Genomic DNA, 18,199 nt, shown 5'->3' with positions numbered 1-18,199 from the left:
GTCTTTAAACACATCATATGTATAATCAAGCTCTTTTCTAAAAATAGATCTCTTTATGAAATGCTAGACTATGATGATTTACTACTTTCCTTCACTGAACCTGGGAAGGAGAAAGACATATAGTTAGAAGGGTTACCCAAAGCTTTTCTCTTTGTGGTATCCAAATTTTCTGTCTCTGGAGTCCAGGAGACACAAGGCAAGGACTCTTGACTTGGACTGAGCAAGTCACACTGGACACTGGAGTGTGAGCTGGACACACATCTGGTTATATATACCTCACAGAGAAGCTTCGGTGGAAGGAGATCCTCAAATATGCCTGACAAATAAGGGCACAGCTTGTGGAAATAAGATTCAAATTCAGTATCAGGTAATATCTATGGTATGTAAAGACCTTAAATGATGCTCTTTAGTTAACAGAAACATAAGAGCTTCCCTAAGCTCACTCTGGGTTGAATCTTTCTAGTTTTCTCCTCAAGCAATTTACATGCTACAATAGGAAATTTCCTAAGCATGGGGCATTTTAAGAATAGAGTAGAATGAGGAATTCTATTTAGAAAAAACACATAAAAGCTCTTGTCTCCATGCATGTGCCTTCTTATACAATGAAACATTATGTACTATTTACAGAATTTTAATTTCCTACACTGCTGAGGATAAAAAAAGAAGTCACAGCTTCTGGGTAACACAGAGTTATGGCTGTGGCTCCATTTCAAAGTGTTTTTTTATTATAAATGAAAAGTTTTCCTTTACTTTAAAAAGTTATTTCTTAAGAAGATTTTATTTATTTGGCAGAGTGCAGGCATGAGCGCACAAGCAGGGGTAGAAGCAGATTGGAGAGGGAGAAGCAGGCTCTCTCCTAAGCAGGGAGCCCGATGAGGGGCTTGATCCCAGAACCCTGGGATCATGACCTGAGCCAAAGGCAGACATGTAACAGACTGAACCACCTAGGGGCCCCTTTGCCTTTTTCTTAAAAAAAAAAAAAAAAAAAAAAAATTATTTTAACGAGTGCGCAGGAGTGAGGGGAGGGACTAATAGAGAAGGAGGAAGAGAATCTCAAGCAGACTCCCCACTGAGCACAGAGCCCAATGAGGGGCTTGATCCTATGACCCTGAGATCATGACCTGAGCCAAAACCAAGAGTCGGACACTTAACTCACTGAGCCACCTAGCTGCCCCTTTTCAAAATGTTTCTAGTGTGGTCCTTGTCAGACTGTGTTTCTCAACCCAATCTTAACTTACTGATGACACAAGCATCTTGCCTTCCTAACCTAGGTGGTTTCTTACAACTAGTTACCAAAAGACATCACCATTTTACAACAGGAACTCAACACAGAAGTTACGATGGAAAGCCATTTTATTTTTCCCTAAATTTTAAAAGACTTGAATGGAAAACGTTTAGTACTGTCATGTCACCCTGAATGCCAGCAATACCCTGACTTTCATACACACAGGAAGCCAGGTCCAGTCAGTGTACACATTTCTCCATGGCCCTTCGAACAGTTTTGCATAAACAAAATTTTCTGCCGTTTTGCTTTAGCAAATAGCAACATAATTTAAAACTTTCATGTCTCCTATTTGACTCCTAAAATCCAATCCTGTATTTATTAATACAGTTAGAAAAATAAAAGCCTTAAAAATTCATGGTATGAGTGTCCAGTGCTAATCATATCATGTCTTCAAATGAAAGATCATTTTTAAAGCTTCTACATGACAAACTCCTGTTTTGAGAGGTTTAAGACTTGAAATCTAGTAAGACTGTTATGTCAATGTACATAGCAATTATTTCCATTTCACTTGTCCCTGAAGAGTTAATTCCCATTGTCTGCTGAATGAATGCCTTTCAAATATTAATAAATATATTACAGTATTTACAATTATTCTTATCTACTCTGACACTGGTAGAAAGTTAAGCCGTGGGGAAGGAATGATCTCCCAGCAGGGTGGGCTTGTGAGGTCTGGGACAAACGGAACAGGTGCTAGAGGATGTGCCAAAGGCTGCTCGGGTGTACACACGAGCTCTCAGACACATCTCCTTCCGATCAGCTAGCCAACGATTTGGTGGTGTTGGATCAGGTGCAAATGCCAGAAACCAAGAAAAAAGGAATACTGTGAAGGTATGTTCTTTTAGTAGTTAAGACGAGAAAGAGGACTAAGGTAACACTAGGTTAACAGGGGTCAAACCATTCTGCACTAGCTGTTAGTGAATTTCTCTCTGGGAATTACTTAATTTAATTGAGGTACTGGGTTCATGTCATGGATATGGGAGAAACTGTCAAGAAATTGTTTTGGCAATAAAAAGTGATGCTAATTCAATTTCTACACTTTTAACTGTGTTATGTGTCGTCTTCTCATACTGCGAACTGTCTCATGTAGATGCACCAACCACTTGACAAACCTCATTAATGCCACGGAAGGATTCACATTCTAACACTCTGGGAAGAGTGATCATAATGCCCAAATCAGCCAAGAGCATCATAAACCTGAAGGAGTGAAGCAAAAACTGAGATGGGCTAGGTATCTGCCTTGTAAATGTGAATGAAATTCTCATTTCAGGGGCTTAGTTTCCTATGTCTTAGTAACAGCAGTAAACTCATCATTATTTTAAAAAGCACATTACTGTGTGTCATGTCTATATACATACACAAATACCATTGTTTCCCAGTAGTCATACAGAGGCCCAAACCTGGGGCCCTCAGAGGGTGTGGCTTCCACCGAACCATCAAGGGTATAGAGTCCAAATAATCCCTTGGAAAATTTTATAAATGAGATTCACCCAATAAAATGTTTAAACCTCTAATACAAGAGTCTTTACAGTAATTTAAACATTTGCAAAATCAGTAAGGTTCTTTGGTGGCCCACTTTTTACATGCAAATACAGAGGAACTGTTAACATGCATTATTTTAGTCAATTGGTAAAGTTTATTTCATAAGTAATTTTAAGCCATTTACTAAAGTGTACATTTCAATCCATTACAAACTACTACCAGAGCAGTTCTGAGGTATTACTGTTAATCTAACATAGAAATGCTACTATACTTTGATGTGGTATGAAATGTGACTGCCATGCCTTTAATGGTGCTGTTGCAGTGCTGACTACAGATGTGTCCTATAGCTTTTAGGAAATTATTGTGCATGTGCATTAACTGATTTTCTAAACATCCATGGCAATTTGATCGGTTGGTCATTTTTTTAATTAAAAAATTTATGTATTTATTTGTAATTTATTTTTTATTTAAATTCAATTTGCCAACAAAGCATACTAAAAATAAAGTACAGCTCCTAGTACGGGACAGACAGGCTGAGAAATTTCAGGTAAACAGTGCTACCTTCCAACCTACCTTCATCAAAAACCCACCTTACACACTCGTCATTTACAAGGAAAACTTGTGCAAAAAGCGTCCAAAAAGTCTATTAGCAGGTTAATTTTCTTGTAATTTTAAAAGAACTAGACAATGTTTTTTCCCTTAAAATTCATTTAGAAAAATAAATAAATTTCAGTTTGAGACCTCAGGTACCAAATTGTGGCTTAATTTAGTTGTGATGGCTAAGACTATAAAGTTATGAAAAATGTAGCTGAAGATGGATGAGCTCCAGCTCATTCCCTGTAGTGTGGCAGCTGGCACCCCAATGCTGTCACAATCGTTTTCAAAGTTAACCAAAATACACTCAACTTCTTGACAAACTTTTAGCCTTCCTTTGTCCTGAAACTCCCACAAAACTTTATTCTGAGACCTCTTTTACAAAACTACAAGTAACCATAATACATTCAAGATAGGGAATGAAGACCTGTCACCCACTCAGGAGACACTGATCCATTGCACCAGGGCAAACACAGCAGCTCAGAGGAAATGGTCACCCATTTGGGTGTACAGCTTATCCAGATGTTTTGCACTAGAACGCAGGAATGAAGTCCCTCCTGTAGTCTTTTTGTCTCCGAGCAACAATAATTTAAAATCAGTTTGATAGTATAAGCAAATCCTTCTGGGTTTTGTATCGTGACATGATACACAGCCGGTCCCCGACTCCAGGTGTCTGGTGTGTGGCAGGGCCCGGTCACTATGTACATTAGATAGGAACACTGTCAGGTGGAAGTGCCAATATGACTTACTGCTTAGAACTGTGCTAACATCGACAGCTTTGTGAGGCTGATTTCTCACATGAGAAGCTTTTTGCCTTAGTCAGGAAATTCTCTGAGGAACAGTAGGGAACTGAACTAAGGAAAAAGTCTCTGGCTTCCAAATCCACACACACACAAAAGCAAGTTTCAAACTATTGTTCTCTCTTGGTGCAAATGAGCAATTGGCTGACCTGTCACGTATCATCAATCGATATGAACACAGCATTCAGTCTGTGGAACAACGTGATGCAGCAAAAACCTGATCTAATGCGAATTCAAGCCTAGTAACTAAGACCACGGCAAGGAGAGCCAGCCCAGCTCAGTGTTCTCCTATACTAGTGCCGACTCTGAACACAAAGCAACTGAAAGGCACAGGCTCAGATTTCATTGATAGTCCTCTCTGAAGGGCAGTATTCCGAGGGGCCTGGTGAGGACATATAGAAAGACTGTGTTTTCCTTTTTAATCGGGCTCTTTTGTTGGCCAACACCAGGCTGCGCCGGCTTGAACTGATGATTTCCGAAATAAACTTTTTGCAGTCTACACACACCTCCATAGTACTCCAGTCCTCCATCAGCTCTTTGGGAAACTGTAGTTCTTCATCTGATTTGTCTACAGATTTAGATTTTGAGGAGAACCTGGAACAAAACAAGATGTTTAGAATATCCAGTAGTGTTACTTATAGTTCTACTGCAATACTAAGAAAATATGTGCAAAAAGTAAATTTGTTGCCAAGACATTATGGAATGAGCGAGTCACCTCATGTTCTTTCAAGGGAAGAATTTCTAATTGGAAATAAAGCTCAAAATGTTTTTTAAAAAAGAAACCAGGGAACGTATTTTATTAAGAAAGAATAATACTGAAAACTCTTGGTATCACTTTTGGAAAAAGGGATAGAGTATTCATCTGAATACCATACATGATATATAGTGGACTTCAACAACTAAAAGCAATCAAAATGTTGCTAACGTCCTATCAGTAATTCAGAAGGGACTTCAAGTCCTTTTTTTCCAGTGACCCTGGGTCAGGGTTGGTGAACGTGAGTCAACTGTAGGCAGACTATAGTAAGCTGAAGTCAATTGGTCTTAATCTTGAAAAGTTATCTTCAGACCAGCTTCCTTAGCATTTTCGCATTTATCAAATATACCTTCCCCTCTCCAACGCTTCTACTTGGGTGACTAATTCTTTGGATTCAGAGAGCTGGAGTTAACTAGATCAACATAAAAATAAATGTTTTGGGTAATTTTTCGAAATAACTAGGAATCATCTATTCATGTACTCCTTCAATTAAACCAACAAGAACATAAGTTTAGAGTAAGTACAGAAAGGAACACCACCACGCCTTAGCTCGCAGGTGACGATCCCAAGTTGGAGGCCATCATGGAGGAACCAGCAGGGTCTCTGGGCAGAGTGGACAGCCCGGGTGGTGGTGGTGGTCGGGGGGCGGGCGGCAGCAGTCACCTGCTGGGGTCCTGGCTTCCCTGCCTCACTGCCCACAGCTGTGGTGTGCAGGAATCCCACCACCCAACACTCAAGCAGCAGTACCAGTGTCCCTCCTCGACAGGGGGCAGCTGGTGTATAAAACTCCATTTTTTGGCCCCGTGTGTGTGTGTGTGTGTGTGTGTGTGTGTGTGTGTGTGTGTGAGGCAAGCTGGCCTGAATCTCTTCTGTTCTTTCTTGAAGATCAATACTAACTTTACTCTGCATTAAATGCAAAGGGACTGATATTCAGGCAATTTTTTTTTTAAATTGCCATAAAGCTTTTGGCATAAAGCTTTATTTCTGTCCTATTTCCAAGAGGAAGATAAGCTAAAGTTATTGCAGACCATTGGAAACCCGGAACTACACAATTTGCTTTCTAAAATTAAAGAAGGAAAGAAAGATTAGACTGTTACATGCAAGTTTTCAACTCTACTGAAAACAAGGTCAATTTTAAAGATGACTTTTAAAGGACCCATAAAAGTAATTATTTCTAAAGTAGAAAAGAAATGACGACATTCAAGTATGCTTCAAGTAACCAGCCATTACCCCTTGACAAGTTACCTCTGGGAAGTTTTGGAGACTTGCATGCAAGTCAAAACTACATTAAAACCAAGCACCCAGCCACACACAGCCACCGGGCCAACCCAAACCACCTGGAGTCAAAACCCCACCTCGTCAGCAGTCCTCAAAAGGAGAAATTTCTTTTACAGAGGATGCTCTGAGGTCCCAGGCCCTTTGCTCACCTGGCAATGCTCCGGAGTGGCCGATGGTGGCCAGTGGTGGGCTTTTCTGCCCTCATACAACTTTCCCCTCTTTGCAAGGCAGAAGGTCCCAATGAAAAGATGGGAAGAGTGGAGTATGGTTTGGAGGGCAGCCGCATCTATTATCCCAAATAAAACCAAGAATGAGCAGTACTGTTAAAGAGGTAGACTCCTTAAAATGAACATCAGTTATAATTTTACCAAGCTTAGCTTACCTTTTTGCAACACTGTGAACACACCGGCCTGTATACAAAATCAGAAGTGTTACTCAGCATGGTACCATAGATGTGACTGGAAAGTCAGAGAAGCCAGTGACTGAGTGGTTGTGAATTTCTATAATAAACTGCAAAAACTCTGGTTTTTCCACCAAATTGATACAACTGTGGATCACCAAGAAGACAACCCGTAAAACTTAACTCTTACAGTATTTCCTGTAAAAGGATCAACTTACATCTATCTGTCTGGGATTTTCTTATTTGTCTATCGAGGGATCATAAGACTAAGACAATCACATCTAATTTTTTTCTGTTTAAACAGAAAATATGGTTATTAGAATGATTTTAGTCATATAAAGGAAATACATGCAGAGAAACATTTTCCAGGTTTAATACCAAGTAACTGCTCTGCTCTTTTGAAGAAATCAGTATTATTTAACCCACGAGCATGGCACAATGTGATAGTGGGCTAGGTAATCTCTAATGCTGTTCCTTGTATAGAAAAATTATTAAAGTATAAATGTAATTGGTATTTGACTACTGTCATCAATTACAAAAAAACAAAACAAAACAAAACAAAACAACAAACAAAAACCTTACCTCTTACAGAACTGACAGGTATAAGACCAGGTGAAGAAGGAAAATCTTCTGGTTCGGCAACAAAAGCAGAGCTAGAAAGACAAATTGAAAGAGAGAAAAAAGCATTGCCAGTAGTTAATTCATAATTTATGTGTCTAAATATGCTTTACATTTATAGATTGGGGAAATTTAGCAGACAAAAGGAAAAAGAGAATTCAGAAACTCTGTTTTCAAGTTTGGCTCTGTGAGAATTATAATTTGGCTATTTATTTACTTATAATTAAACTTTTAAAAGGTAGCAATAGGTCATAGCTCTCAGAGGCTTAGCATCATGGAATCAATCTGAAGAAATTCTGAGACAGTCTCTTTCTCAGATACATATTCTTTACAAGCCTTTAAAATGCACACATGGTTTTATGCAGGCATGCCGTTATTTATTATGGTTGTTTTAAATCTTCCACAGTTTTTGATTTCTCAGGGAGAAACAAAAATACCTTTTTTTTTTTTTTTTGTAAGCAAGGCAGAACAGGAACTGTGTATTAGAGAATAAGCTTCTTATCTCTTAAAATCCCCTCTACCATCTGGCTGCCAGGAGACCACTCCCTCAGGAGACCAAGCCTGGCACTGACCATTCTTCTAACCCTACTTATCAATCAACTTGAAATAGCTCTACCTTTCCTTTTTTCAAGGCGGTGTAGACATCTTTATACTGTTGGTACTTTTCCAGTTCTGCCTTCACCAGGACCTGACGAATATGCATCACTTCCTCCACAGTAAGAGCTAGGCATTCCACTGGATAGCAAAATTCCTCCTGAAATTCAAAATTCCACATGAATAAGAAACTCCCACCCCCCCTTTTCTGGCACTGTGCAGTTTCCCTTCAGATCAGACACCTGGTTAGTAGCTTCAGAGAAGAAAGGAGGTTTCCCAATGAACTGTGGAACAGAGCTGGCTCACTCTGGGGACCACATAATTTCTAATTACACTAAGACAACAGATGGCAGAAAACTTCTGGGGACCTATAATGTCAAACATTATGGTTTACTGAAATTTCCAGGAAAGGAAAAGTTCCTCACATTTGGGTACATATTTGGCCTCAAGTTTCTATTCCGTTAAGCAGAGCCATGTATCTATGCATTGAAATCTTGAAGAAAATTTTCTTGTTCTAAACCAAATTGAAGTCTGTTTTCTCCTTATGATTTTACAAAGACATTATTACTTCCTATTGTATTGTATAGTATATGCAAATAAATAGCAAATCTGCGACACTGGTACTATTTAGAAAACTGGTCTGTGGTACCCAGAATAGCCAAAAGAAGGTGGTTAGTAATTTATACTGAGAAGCATTATTTAGTGGTAAGTTACATCAGCATATCATTAAAAAATCCTAATGGTACGAGTGGAACTGGACTATGTAACTACTGGTGCAGTTTACAGCCAAAAGGCAACCTCTACAGACTACCTCACAGTTCTCTAAGATTTCTGTTATTACTTTTAAATGACTGTTGAATGCACAGTCAGCACTGCAAAGACGTGGAGAAAATCTTAAGAATTTCACAATAAATATTTATGCTGGCTGTCTTATGTTAATGTTTTCCCTAAAAACAGCCAAGGAAGATGTTGATGTAACTGATCCCACTGAATAAAGAGCCTCACCCCCATTTGCTTCCCATTCGGCTCTGCGTTTGATTGGTGGATCTAATAGAAAGACAGAATGGTCTTGTGCATTCTCACCCTGCCAGGCTTCACAGGGGCCATTGTGGTGTAGGGACACTGAAACTTAATGTTCTCAGTACAAACACATTATAATTCACTCCCACACACACACAATAGCATTGCTAACAGGCATTCTGGAATCAAACAAGCCAAATGAGAAAGCACATGACTATGAATGCAGTCAGTTTATGGAGTTTTTAACATTCAGTTCTGTCTTTCAATCAGAAAAACAAAAACAAATCTAGGTTGCAAACTTGATAAACATTAGCATTTCAAAAAAATAGTTTGAAGAACTGTTTCTTACTAACAATCAATACAAAATTATCTCTGTCCAGGCTGACTTAAAGAAGGTTAAATTTGCTTAAAAAAGTTTTGCAGAAAAATCCTGCAATTGAATTTTTAAGAGGAAGAGCATAGTCTCTTGGAGGGTGCGAAGGTATTCTGTTCAGGAAGATTATATCATTTCCTCTAAGATGTTTAAAATATTTAAAAAAAAATCACCATCACATAATTTTGTCTTTCAATGGGAAAAGCTTTCAAAGATAACTGGATTATATTGGCTTGTCCAGTATCTACTCTGGTTTACTCCACCCTGAGAAAATAGCCTAGTGTCAAGTGGGAACAATGCACTGCCTGTGTGAAGGTTAGGCCACTAAGATTGTGCATGAGATAAGCATTGTTGGCTGCACACATCTGAATGATAGTTTTTCTCAGTTTTTGACATATTTCATAAGCAGCTTTCCTACGGTCTTTTTTATTCATTAGTGATGAGTGTGACTATGGTGCATTTTCTGACAGCTAACTATGTGACAAAACTGCTGAGCTGGAACAATCTAATGTATGAATCTAGCAACTAACCAGACACTGACTACCTGAGATTTGTTGCTGTGAAGGTGGGAAGATGTCAAAATAGTGCCAGTTTAATAATTAACTTTACAACTAAGATGCCTGGGCTGGTAAACGTTTGTTTCCGGTAGATGGGAATCCTTTTTATTTGCAGGGATATCCTAGCACACACAATAGATCTGACAGGTTCTACTTCCCTCTTCTCAGTCTTAAGTCACAAATGGACTTAGTCAAGCATACTTTCAACTTGCTGCTTTGAACCATATGCAAATCCAGGACTTCATAGGACATAATAAGAAATTGTATTGGTGTATGTGTGTATTCTTGTTCTTTTTTTTTACTTTCAAGCAAATTACTGTTGAGTAAAATAATTTCTATCGGGTCAAATGCTAATGTTTTAATTCTAGTGCTTTCCCAAGGACAACAAAACTTCAATGCAACATGAAAGAAAATAATAAATAGTTACTAGGATAGTTTTCATTATTTTTTCAATTGACCAAAGTACTAATTCAACATCCCCAAAGCCAAATTAAGCCTTAACTTCAACAGATATTGCTGAGATACTAATGCTCCAAAATGTGAGGAGCACTCAGTGCTTTTAACAGTGAGTGAGAGCTTTATACTGGGGTTGGTCACTCCTCCCGTTCCCTGAACTCTGTCAAAGCCACACATGGACTCTAAAATCCCTTGGCTTCCCTGTGCTTTAATCGGACTCCTAAATTTAGAAAAGGGAAGCTAAATCTGAAAGAGTTTTTAATAAAGATTACAATATGCTATAGAACAGATGAGCCTTTAGAACTTATTTTTTATGTATGTCACTTGGCATCAGTGAGTTTTTGTTCAAAATATTCTGGTTACATTTGCCCTCAGAGGGGTCAGAGTTAGGGAGCAGAGAAATTTCAGAGCATAATGTATACTCTGGTTACTGAGCCACAGAGAGAATGGGAATGTGCATATTTTATATAGTATTCTCAAGGAGCAAAGACTTTATATAAGTAGCAGGTATTTGAAAATTATCCAAAACCAGCATTATATCCTTGAGTTTTTAATAAACCCAAAGTAGATTTAAATTAAAACAGCACCTTTTAAGTTTAATTACTCTTCTCTTTTTTTCAAGTTTAACTTTTAAACTCAAAGTGAACTCTGCCTACATCAAGTTTAGCCTTAGTATACAGAGATCTCTGGGGAGGTTTGAAAATAAAAATGAAAATGCCCATAGATCTTCAGTAACAGCAGTAACAGTGACAAGACTTAAAATGCCATCCCTGCACCTGACCACATACTGGCCAAAGGGCCAGATCTAAAACGGGAGAAAGAATAGAGATCTATCCTCTATTTCATGACAAGTAAAGAAGAGAAAGGAATTTGATATACTTCATCACATTCAGACTCTTTTCCAAACCAAGATGCATAATAAAGAATAATAAAGAAACCAGCTGCTGGTTCATTTGTCAAGGATATGTTTCGTAAATAAAGGACCTAGGAAAGACAGAATGCTATAGGAGGTGGAACAGAGCAGCTGCAAACGCTAGTCTGCAAGGCATGCTACTCTGGGGGCAGGGGGAGCTTTCAATAAATAGGGCATAGTTCAAGAACTTCTTTATTTCACTGGGGTTTGGCAAGTATTGTATTTTCTTTAAAAACTATATTCTGTATGAGAATCTAAAAAAATAATGAAATGCGTAATTATTTAAAATAACCACATCAATAAAAGAAAAGCTTAAAATTTCTACAGAGAAGTGAGTTGTCATAAAAACCACATAATACCCTGACCAACACAACACAGCTTTATGAAAGGTGCTGGGGAACAGAGACATTCTGAGCACAGGGTGGGCACCTGCTGTGGGGGCACAGCCCCCTGGAGCTCATGGTGGGGTGTGTGAGAAACGGGGAGGGCTATGGTTCTATGGATGGCAGAGTTCCCATGGTTATGTGGGCTGGCAGGAGGCTGCTCTGACAGCCAAGGGAGGGAGTAAGCGCTGTCCTGATGGCGGGAAGACCCTGGGAGGACAGCACCCCATGGCTCTCAGGGAGTGCCTTGCACATGGAGAGGAGATGGCATTCCTCCTGGTATACAACTGGGTCACTCACAGGTCCCTCTAATCTGATGCTGCATTTTGAGTTTGTTGTCCTTTCAAGGTCATTTTCCTTTCAACTGAGATCATGGTGTAATCTATGCATCCTACAAAAGACTGGAATCAACGATCAGAAGCAAAGTGCCCATCTAAGCTGTTAATTGTTCAGAGCACAGGAGTTGCGGTATCACTGTCAAAGAGATAGAGAGTAAAATAATTCCCAGAACCAGCAGAAAGAGGCCAACCTTTGAGGATTTCCACCTGCTGGTAAAAGCTCTCTCACATAGATAATACATAGCCCCTGCTACCCCAAACATGGCTGCTTCAAAAGGATGAGAGCTGAGCAGAGAAGCTGTTTGTATGGTAGAAAAAAGTGGTCGGAAAGGCGTCCTTGGCCAAACACTGGTTATCCTAGGAACCTGAACAATAGATAAGGGAAAAAGAAAATGGCAGGGGGAAAAGAAAAGGAGAAAATAATGCTGAACATGAGTGACCTACAAATAGTGGTTACACAGCATGAAAGAAAAACAAAATGAAACCAAACCACCACTGAGGACATTAATGGTTGATCCCACACGTGTGTGCCCACACCACTGTCTGTTCCCATACATATAAATCCGTAAACATCATGAAACCATACCTAGAGGATCTTGGAGTTCACACAGCAGAGACTTAAGATGTTGCTAACTTGGCTGTCCTGTGAGCAAATGCCCTTGTGCCCGTGAAGGCAGGGGTGAGGGGATGGGACATGCCACCAAGCAGTGCTTGTCCCCCAGCCCCTGGGGAAGGTACTGAAAGACAAGTTGCCTTTCATTTAGATGGGCAATCATCCTTAATCATTGGAACAAATGATGAAAAAAAATTACATTTCAACATTCTAAGGAAAGAGAGGGAGATACAATAAAAATAAAAAAATGAATACCAATGAAGACATTTCTGCCATTTTCAGTGGAGGGATTGTAAATACAAAAGGATTCCTTGTTTTCTTAAAGATAGCTAAAGTTTCAAATTAATTGTCATACCTTTAAAACAATACTTAACAGTCTAGAGGGTACTACCCCAAGATGAGTGTGGCTTTATGAATTTTCCAAGATAAGCTACTAGCAAGAATAGTCACTACTGTAACCTAGATGTTACCTTGTATCAGCTGGTGCCCTGGGCGCTCCCAGGGAACGTGGTTCCACATGGAACCTGAACATCAAGCAGTGCTTTCCCACTGCCTTTCATAGAGACTCTTCTCTGAGGTTGCAGATTGGTTTTATCTTGCTTTTCTCCACAAAAAATAACTCACAGCCTGACCCAGCACACACTAAGAGTTCCCCGTTGTCAGGATATATACCTCTGGGCCCACGATGTGGGCTGATAGTCTTTCTTCTATTACTTCTATGGTATTTCTGTTCTAGCTGGAACTTTTTCTTAGTAGCTGAAATTCCTTTTACCTGATCTGACAGTTCCTCCACATTGACAGTTTTTAAATTTAACATTAAAAATGGTGTCCTATGATCACAAGGCCAGGTGCAGAGCTGAATGATGATAAGCTGGCTTCTAAGAGAAAAGTTGGGTGAAGAGAAGAATCTCCTAATTACTGGGGACCTGTGGTCTCTTACACACTTTTAGGCTGTGGCAATAACTCTATTTTGCTAAAGCAGTAAGTTTTTCACATTAACAGAAGTCTTTGGATTTTGAACTTTGAACCTGTCTGGTTAGAATTGTTTTTCTACTGGTAAACCACTGGTAAAGCTATATTTACTCAATGTTTCAGTGATTATTTAGCAGTTAGAGAAATTCTGCCAGGAACTGACATAAAATCATTGGTTCTTTAATTGAACTGTTTGGGAACAGAGATTAAATTTCAACACCATAAATCTCTGTTCAGACTTGGTATCTTCACAGTAACCACATTAAATTCCTCTACTTTGAGGGAGGGACATCTATAATTGCTTCATTTGAACCGTTGATGATTCAAGACAGCCTAAAAATATGAACGAAAATATGGAGTAAGCATATTCCAGGGCTTTTTATTCATGAATACCTGAGTAAACATTAGATATTAATTTGCTGGTAGAATTACTGACTGAAGTCTTCATCTCCCCTTAAAATATCTGTGAAGTCAAGTGGGACTACAAAAGAATCTTTGCAGATGTCCTTTGGTTAGAGGATTTGTTACTTCTTCCTGGCAGGGTCTTACTGTCCTGGGAATCAAAAGCCACTACACCAACCTGGAAATCTTGGGAAAACAGCAAAACCGTCATCTAGTGCAAACAGCAGCTTTGGCTCCAAGATCATGAAATACACTTGAAAACAATGGACAATGGTTTGTAACAGATCAAAATTCTCCCCTCACACTTCTTCTGCCTTGATAAAATAGTGTGCAGTAGTCAGACTCTAACTTTTTGATAAGTTTTAATGATTTCTAAGTGGACTAATTCCCTTTGAAAAAAAGAAAGCATTCCTTTAATAAGAACACATATTTTCAACCACTGACAAATCTTCTGGAAAAAAAAGTACTTTAAAATGAATAAAGAATGGTCAAATGTCATTTTAAGTTACTGTGATAGCTGGTTTTCTTTAGATACTAAAAACAAAATAAAGCTATTTCAAGTTTGGAAGTTTTTTTTCTTCCTAATCATCGTCTCAAGAAAGCTAATGATAACACGTCTCTAACTGATCCTCAAGTCACTATCAAGGCTTCCAGCTACTTACAAGAGATCGGGAGCTCTGCTTGGACGGTGGCAGAAACTGTCTTACATTAGTGGGTGTTTCCTTTTCAATGGAATGTCGTCTCTGGGGTGGCTGTCGTCTCTCTGGCTGGGGTGTTGATGATATGGGCAAGAATTTTGGAGGCTCTACAGAAATGAAATTAACCAAACTGGAATGAACTTTCTTACAAAATAAAAATCTTAAGATTTTTCAATTTCTAACAGAAAACCCCTTGTCATTTGTGACAAACACAGCATTCAAAGATGAAATGTTTATTTCATTAGAGGCTTAATATTGGCGGTCCTTATGGGGATACTATGAGGATTGTTACAGAAAAATCTTTGCAAGATAAACTTTCCTACAGAAATGGAGAGGAAAAAAGAAAGAATATTTCATAATATTTATTCAAAGTCATACATAAAAACACAACTATCATCTCAGCTTTGTATATATACACGCCCTCATGTTATATTCCACAGAATTTGGCAATTACAGTCTCAGGCATGTAAAATATGTGTGAAAATATGTATTCCGCGTGTCCAAAAAGACTTCCATGTCATACCAAAATTCTCAAGTGTACAGTCCTTTTATTTCTCCCTTTTAAAGATGAAATATAAAATTTTTTCCCTCCTGATGTTTATCAAAACATTATTCCTTAGGTTTAAATCAAGCTCTATTTAAATTTTGAAAAATAAATTCCAGTTTTGATGTTAATATTGTACCACTGCTCTCTTCTGCCTAGTAATATTTTGGGACAGGGTTTAAAAGGAGAATGTTTTAGGGTTTGAATGGTTCTGGATTCACACTGTGAAAACATAAGGAGAACATTAGAAATAAATTGTTGCTCACCAATTTTTTTTTTTTTTTTGGTACTTCTTCCTACTCTCTCTGCAAAGTAAGCCTGCTGCAATGTTGTGGATGAAGAAAGTGAAAGTCAATACAAAGTTAAAAGTCATCTATTTGGACTGTCTCACCAAGAGAAATCTAGTGAGAATAAAAATAATACAATTTCCACAACCAAGAAAGATACAGAAATCCATTATGTGATTTAATTGGATCTCTATTATATTTAATGGGCCTGGCCAAACACCAATTATAGATAGTAACCAAGGTCAGCTCCTAATATTCTTGATATAATCTGATTAAGTAAATCAAAACACTAAAGAACTTTAATCACTACAAATTCTGTGTGTATAAGAAATCAAGTCAATGTTCTATTAATATCTTAATATGTATTTTTCTCATAGAAAGTTTTTTTCCCATTGTAGTAAAACATACATAAAATATATTTAATGTCTTTATTTTTTTAAAGATTTATTTATTGTAGAGCAAGAAAGTGCACACAAGCGAGGGGAGGGGAAAAGGGAGAGAATCTTCAAGCAGACTCCCCACTGAGCACAGAGTCCAACACAGGGCTCAACCCCATAACTTAAACTACTGAGCCATGTGTAGATGCCCCTAGTGTCTTTATTTTTAATTATACAGTTTGGGGGTATTAGATATTTATATCGTTGTACAACCATTACCATCTTCCATTCCATAACTCTTCATATCTTGTAAAACTGAAACTCTGTAACCATTACAGTAATTTCCCATTCTCTCCTACCTATAGCCCCTAGTAACTACCATTCTACTTTCCGTCTCTATGACTTTGACTACTCTAAAAATCCCATGTAAATAGAGTCATAGTTTTTGTTTTTTTTTTTAAGTTTTTGCCTTTTATGTGTAACTGTTGTTTTCCCTTAGCAAAATGTCCTAAAGGTTCGTCAGTGTTGTAGCCTATTGCAAAATTTCCCCGTTTTTAAGGCTAAGTAATATTCCACTGTATGGATATTTTATATTTTGCTTAGTCATTCATCCATTGATGGACACTTGGGGTTGCTTCTACATTTTAGCTATTATGAATACTGCTGCTATGAACATGGATGTGTAGCTCTTGGAAACTCTGATTTCAATTCTTTTTTTTTCTGCTTTCAATTCTTTTCCTTATATAATCCAGAATTAAAATTGCTGGATCACATGTAATTTTATTTTTAAATTTCTGAGGAGTTACACCATACTGTTTTCCACAGCGACCTGTATCATTTTACATTCCAAAAAGTGCACAGGGTTCCAATTTCTCCACGTTCTTGCCAATATTTGTTGTCTTCTAGTTTTTGTTTTGATTGTAGCCACTTTAAGGTGTGGGAGGTGGTATCTCACTGTTATTTTGATTTGCATTTCCCTAATGATTAATGATGCAGAGAACCTTTCCATGTGCTTGTTGGTCATTGGTATATCTTCCTTGGAGAAATGACCATTTGAGTCCTTTGCTCATTTTTTTTTTTTTTCCTTTGCTCATTTTTTAATTAGGCCGTCTTTTCTGTTGTTGAGTTTCAGGATTTTCTCTACATATTCTGATATTAATCCTTTATTATATATGTAATTTGCAAATATTTTCTCCTCTTCTGTAGGCTGCCTTTTCAGTCTCTTGATAATATCTTTCAATGAATACAAGTTATTATATTCATAAACTCCAATTTGTTCACTTTTAAAAATCAGTGCCTTTGGTGTCATATCCAAGAAGTCATTCCCAAATCTAATGTCATGAAACTTTTGTCCTATGTTTTAAGAATTTTATTATTTTAGGTCTTACATTTAGGTCTTTAATCCATTTTGAGTTACTTTTTTGTATATGGTGTTAGGTAGGAGTCTAATTTCGTTCTTTTTTTTTTTTTTAATTCTTAAAATTAAAAAAAAATTCCTTTAAAGATTTTTGCTTATTTGAGGAAGAGAGAGCAAGCAAGAGCAGTGGCGATGGGCAGAGGGAGAAGCGATTCCCTGCTGAGCAGAGGGTTGACTCAGGGTTCCATCTCAGGACCCTGAGATCCTGACCCAAGCTGAATGCAGATAGATGCTTAACTGACTGAGCCACCCAAGTGCCCTTAACTTCACTATTTTGCATGTGGATATCCAGTTTTCCCAGCATCATTTGTTTAAAGACTATTTGCCCATTGAATGGTCTTGGCACACTTGTCAAAAATCTTTTGACCATATAGGTAAGGTTTATTCTGAGCTCTCTATTCTATTCCATTCATTGAGATACATCTGTCTCTATGCTAATACCAGAGTATTTTGATTACTGTAGCTTCTAATAAGTTCTGAAATCAGGAAGCATGAATTCTCCAGTTCTATTCTTTTTCAATATTGTTTTGGCTACTTGGGTCCCCTGAGATTCCATATGAATTTTAGAACGAATTGTCTTCTATTTCTGCAAAAATGTCATTGTTATTTTGATAGGGATTACATTGAATCTGTAGGTCACTTTGGGCAGCGTAAACATTTTAACAATATTAAGTCTTCCAATCCATGAATACAGGATGTATTTCCCTTTATTTATGTCTTAATTTCTTTCAGCAATGTTTTGTGGTTTTTAGTGAGCAAGACTTTCACTTCCTTGGTTAATTCCTAAGTATTTTATTCTTTTTGATACTATTATAAATGGAATTGCTTTTGTAATTTTCTTTTCTGATTGTGTATAGAAATGCAACTGATTTTTTTGTGGTTTTATATTTTGCTACTTTACTGAATTCATTTATTCTAAGAGGTTTTTGTTTTTGTTTTGTGTGTGTGTGTGTGTGTGTGTGTGTGTGTGGAATATTTCAGGGTTTCTTTACACATAAGATCCTATCATCAGAGATGATTTTCTCTCTCTTTTTTTTTTTTTTCCCA

General features: G+C 37.8%; 2 protein-coding genes across 13 annotated transcripts in view; one reads left to right on the top strand and one right to left on the bottom strand.

The window, feature by feature from the left end:
- Positions 1 to 14,623, top strand: part of PRELID3A (PRELI domain containing 3A) — a 49,880-nt gene extending 35,257 nt beyond the window's left edge. For all 4 annotated transcript variants that reach the window (XM_077899895.1, XM_077899899.1, XM_077899898.1 and 1 more), the window contains one exon: positions 13,969 to 14,623. In XM_077899895.1, coding sequence (XP_077756021.1) covers positions 13,969 to 14,076 — 108 coding nt within the window. In that variant the 3' untranslated portion in view covers positions 14,077 to 14,623. The remainder of the gene's footprint in view (positions 1 to 13,968) is intronic.
- SPIRE1 (spire type actin nucleation factor 1) overlaps positions 1,336 to 18,199 on the bottom strand; it is a 204,532-nt gene continuing 187,668 nt past the window's right edge. For 3 of the 9 annotated variants that reach the window (XM_077899888.1, XM_077899880.1, XM_077899881.1), the window contains 7 exons: positions 14,492 to 14,634; positions 12,034 to 12,207; positions 7,825 to 7,962; positions 7,173 to 7,243; positions 6,573 to 6,648; positions 6,340 to 6,476; positions 1,336 to 4,752 (listed from right to left, as the gene is read on the bottom strand). In XM_077899888.1, the coding sequence (XP_077756014.1) occupies positions 4,494 to 4,752; positions 6,340 to 6,476; positions 6,573 to 6,648; positions 7,173 to 7,243; positions 7,825 to 7,962; positions 12,034 to 12,207; positions 14,492 to 14,634 (998 nt within the window). In that variant the 3' untranslated portion in view covers positions 1,336 to 4,493. The remainder of the gene's footprint in view (positions 4,753 to 6,339; positions 6,477 to 6,572; positions 6,649 to 7,172; positions 7,244 to 7,824; positions 7,963 to 12,033; positions 12,208 to 14,491; positions 14,635 to 18,199) is intronic. The other 6 variants (XM_077899882.1, XM_077899883.1, XM_077899886.1 and 3 more) reach the window with 4 other exon arrangements.

Source organism: Canis aureus, chromosome 6, assembly GCF_053574225.1.
Source record: "Canis aureus isolate CA01 chromosome 6, VMU_Caureus_v.1.0, whole genome shotgun sequence".
NCBI classification, from domain to species: Eukaryota; Metazoa; Chordata; class Mammalia; order Carnivora; family Canidae; genus Canis; species Canis aureus.
Note: the sequence above shows the minus strand (reverse complement) of the source record. Positions and strands in the feature narration are given on the sequence as shown.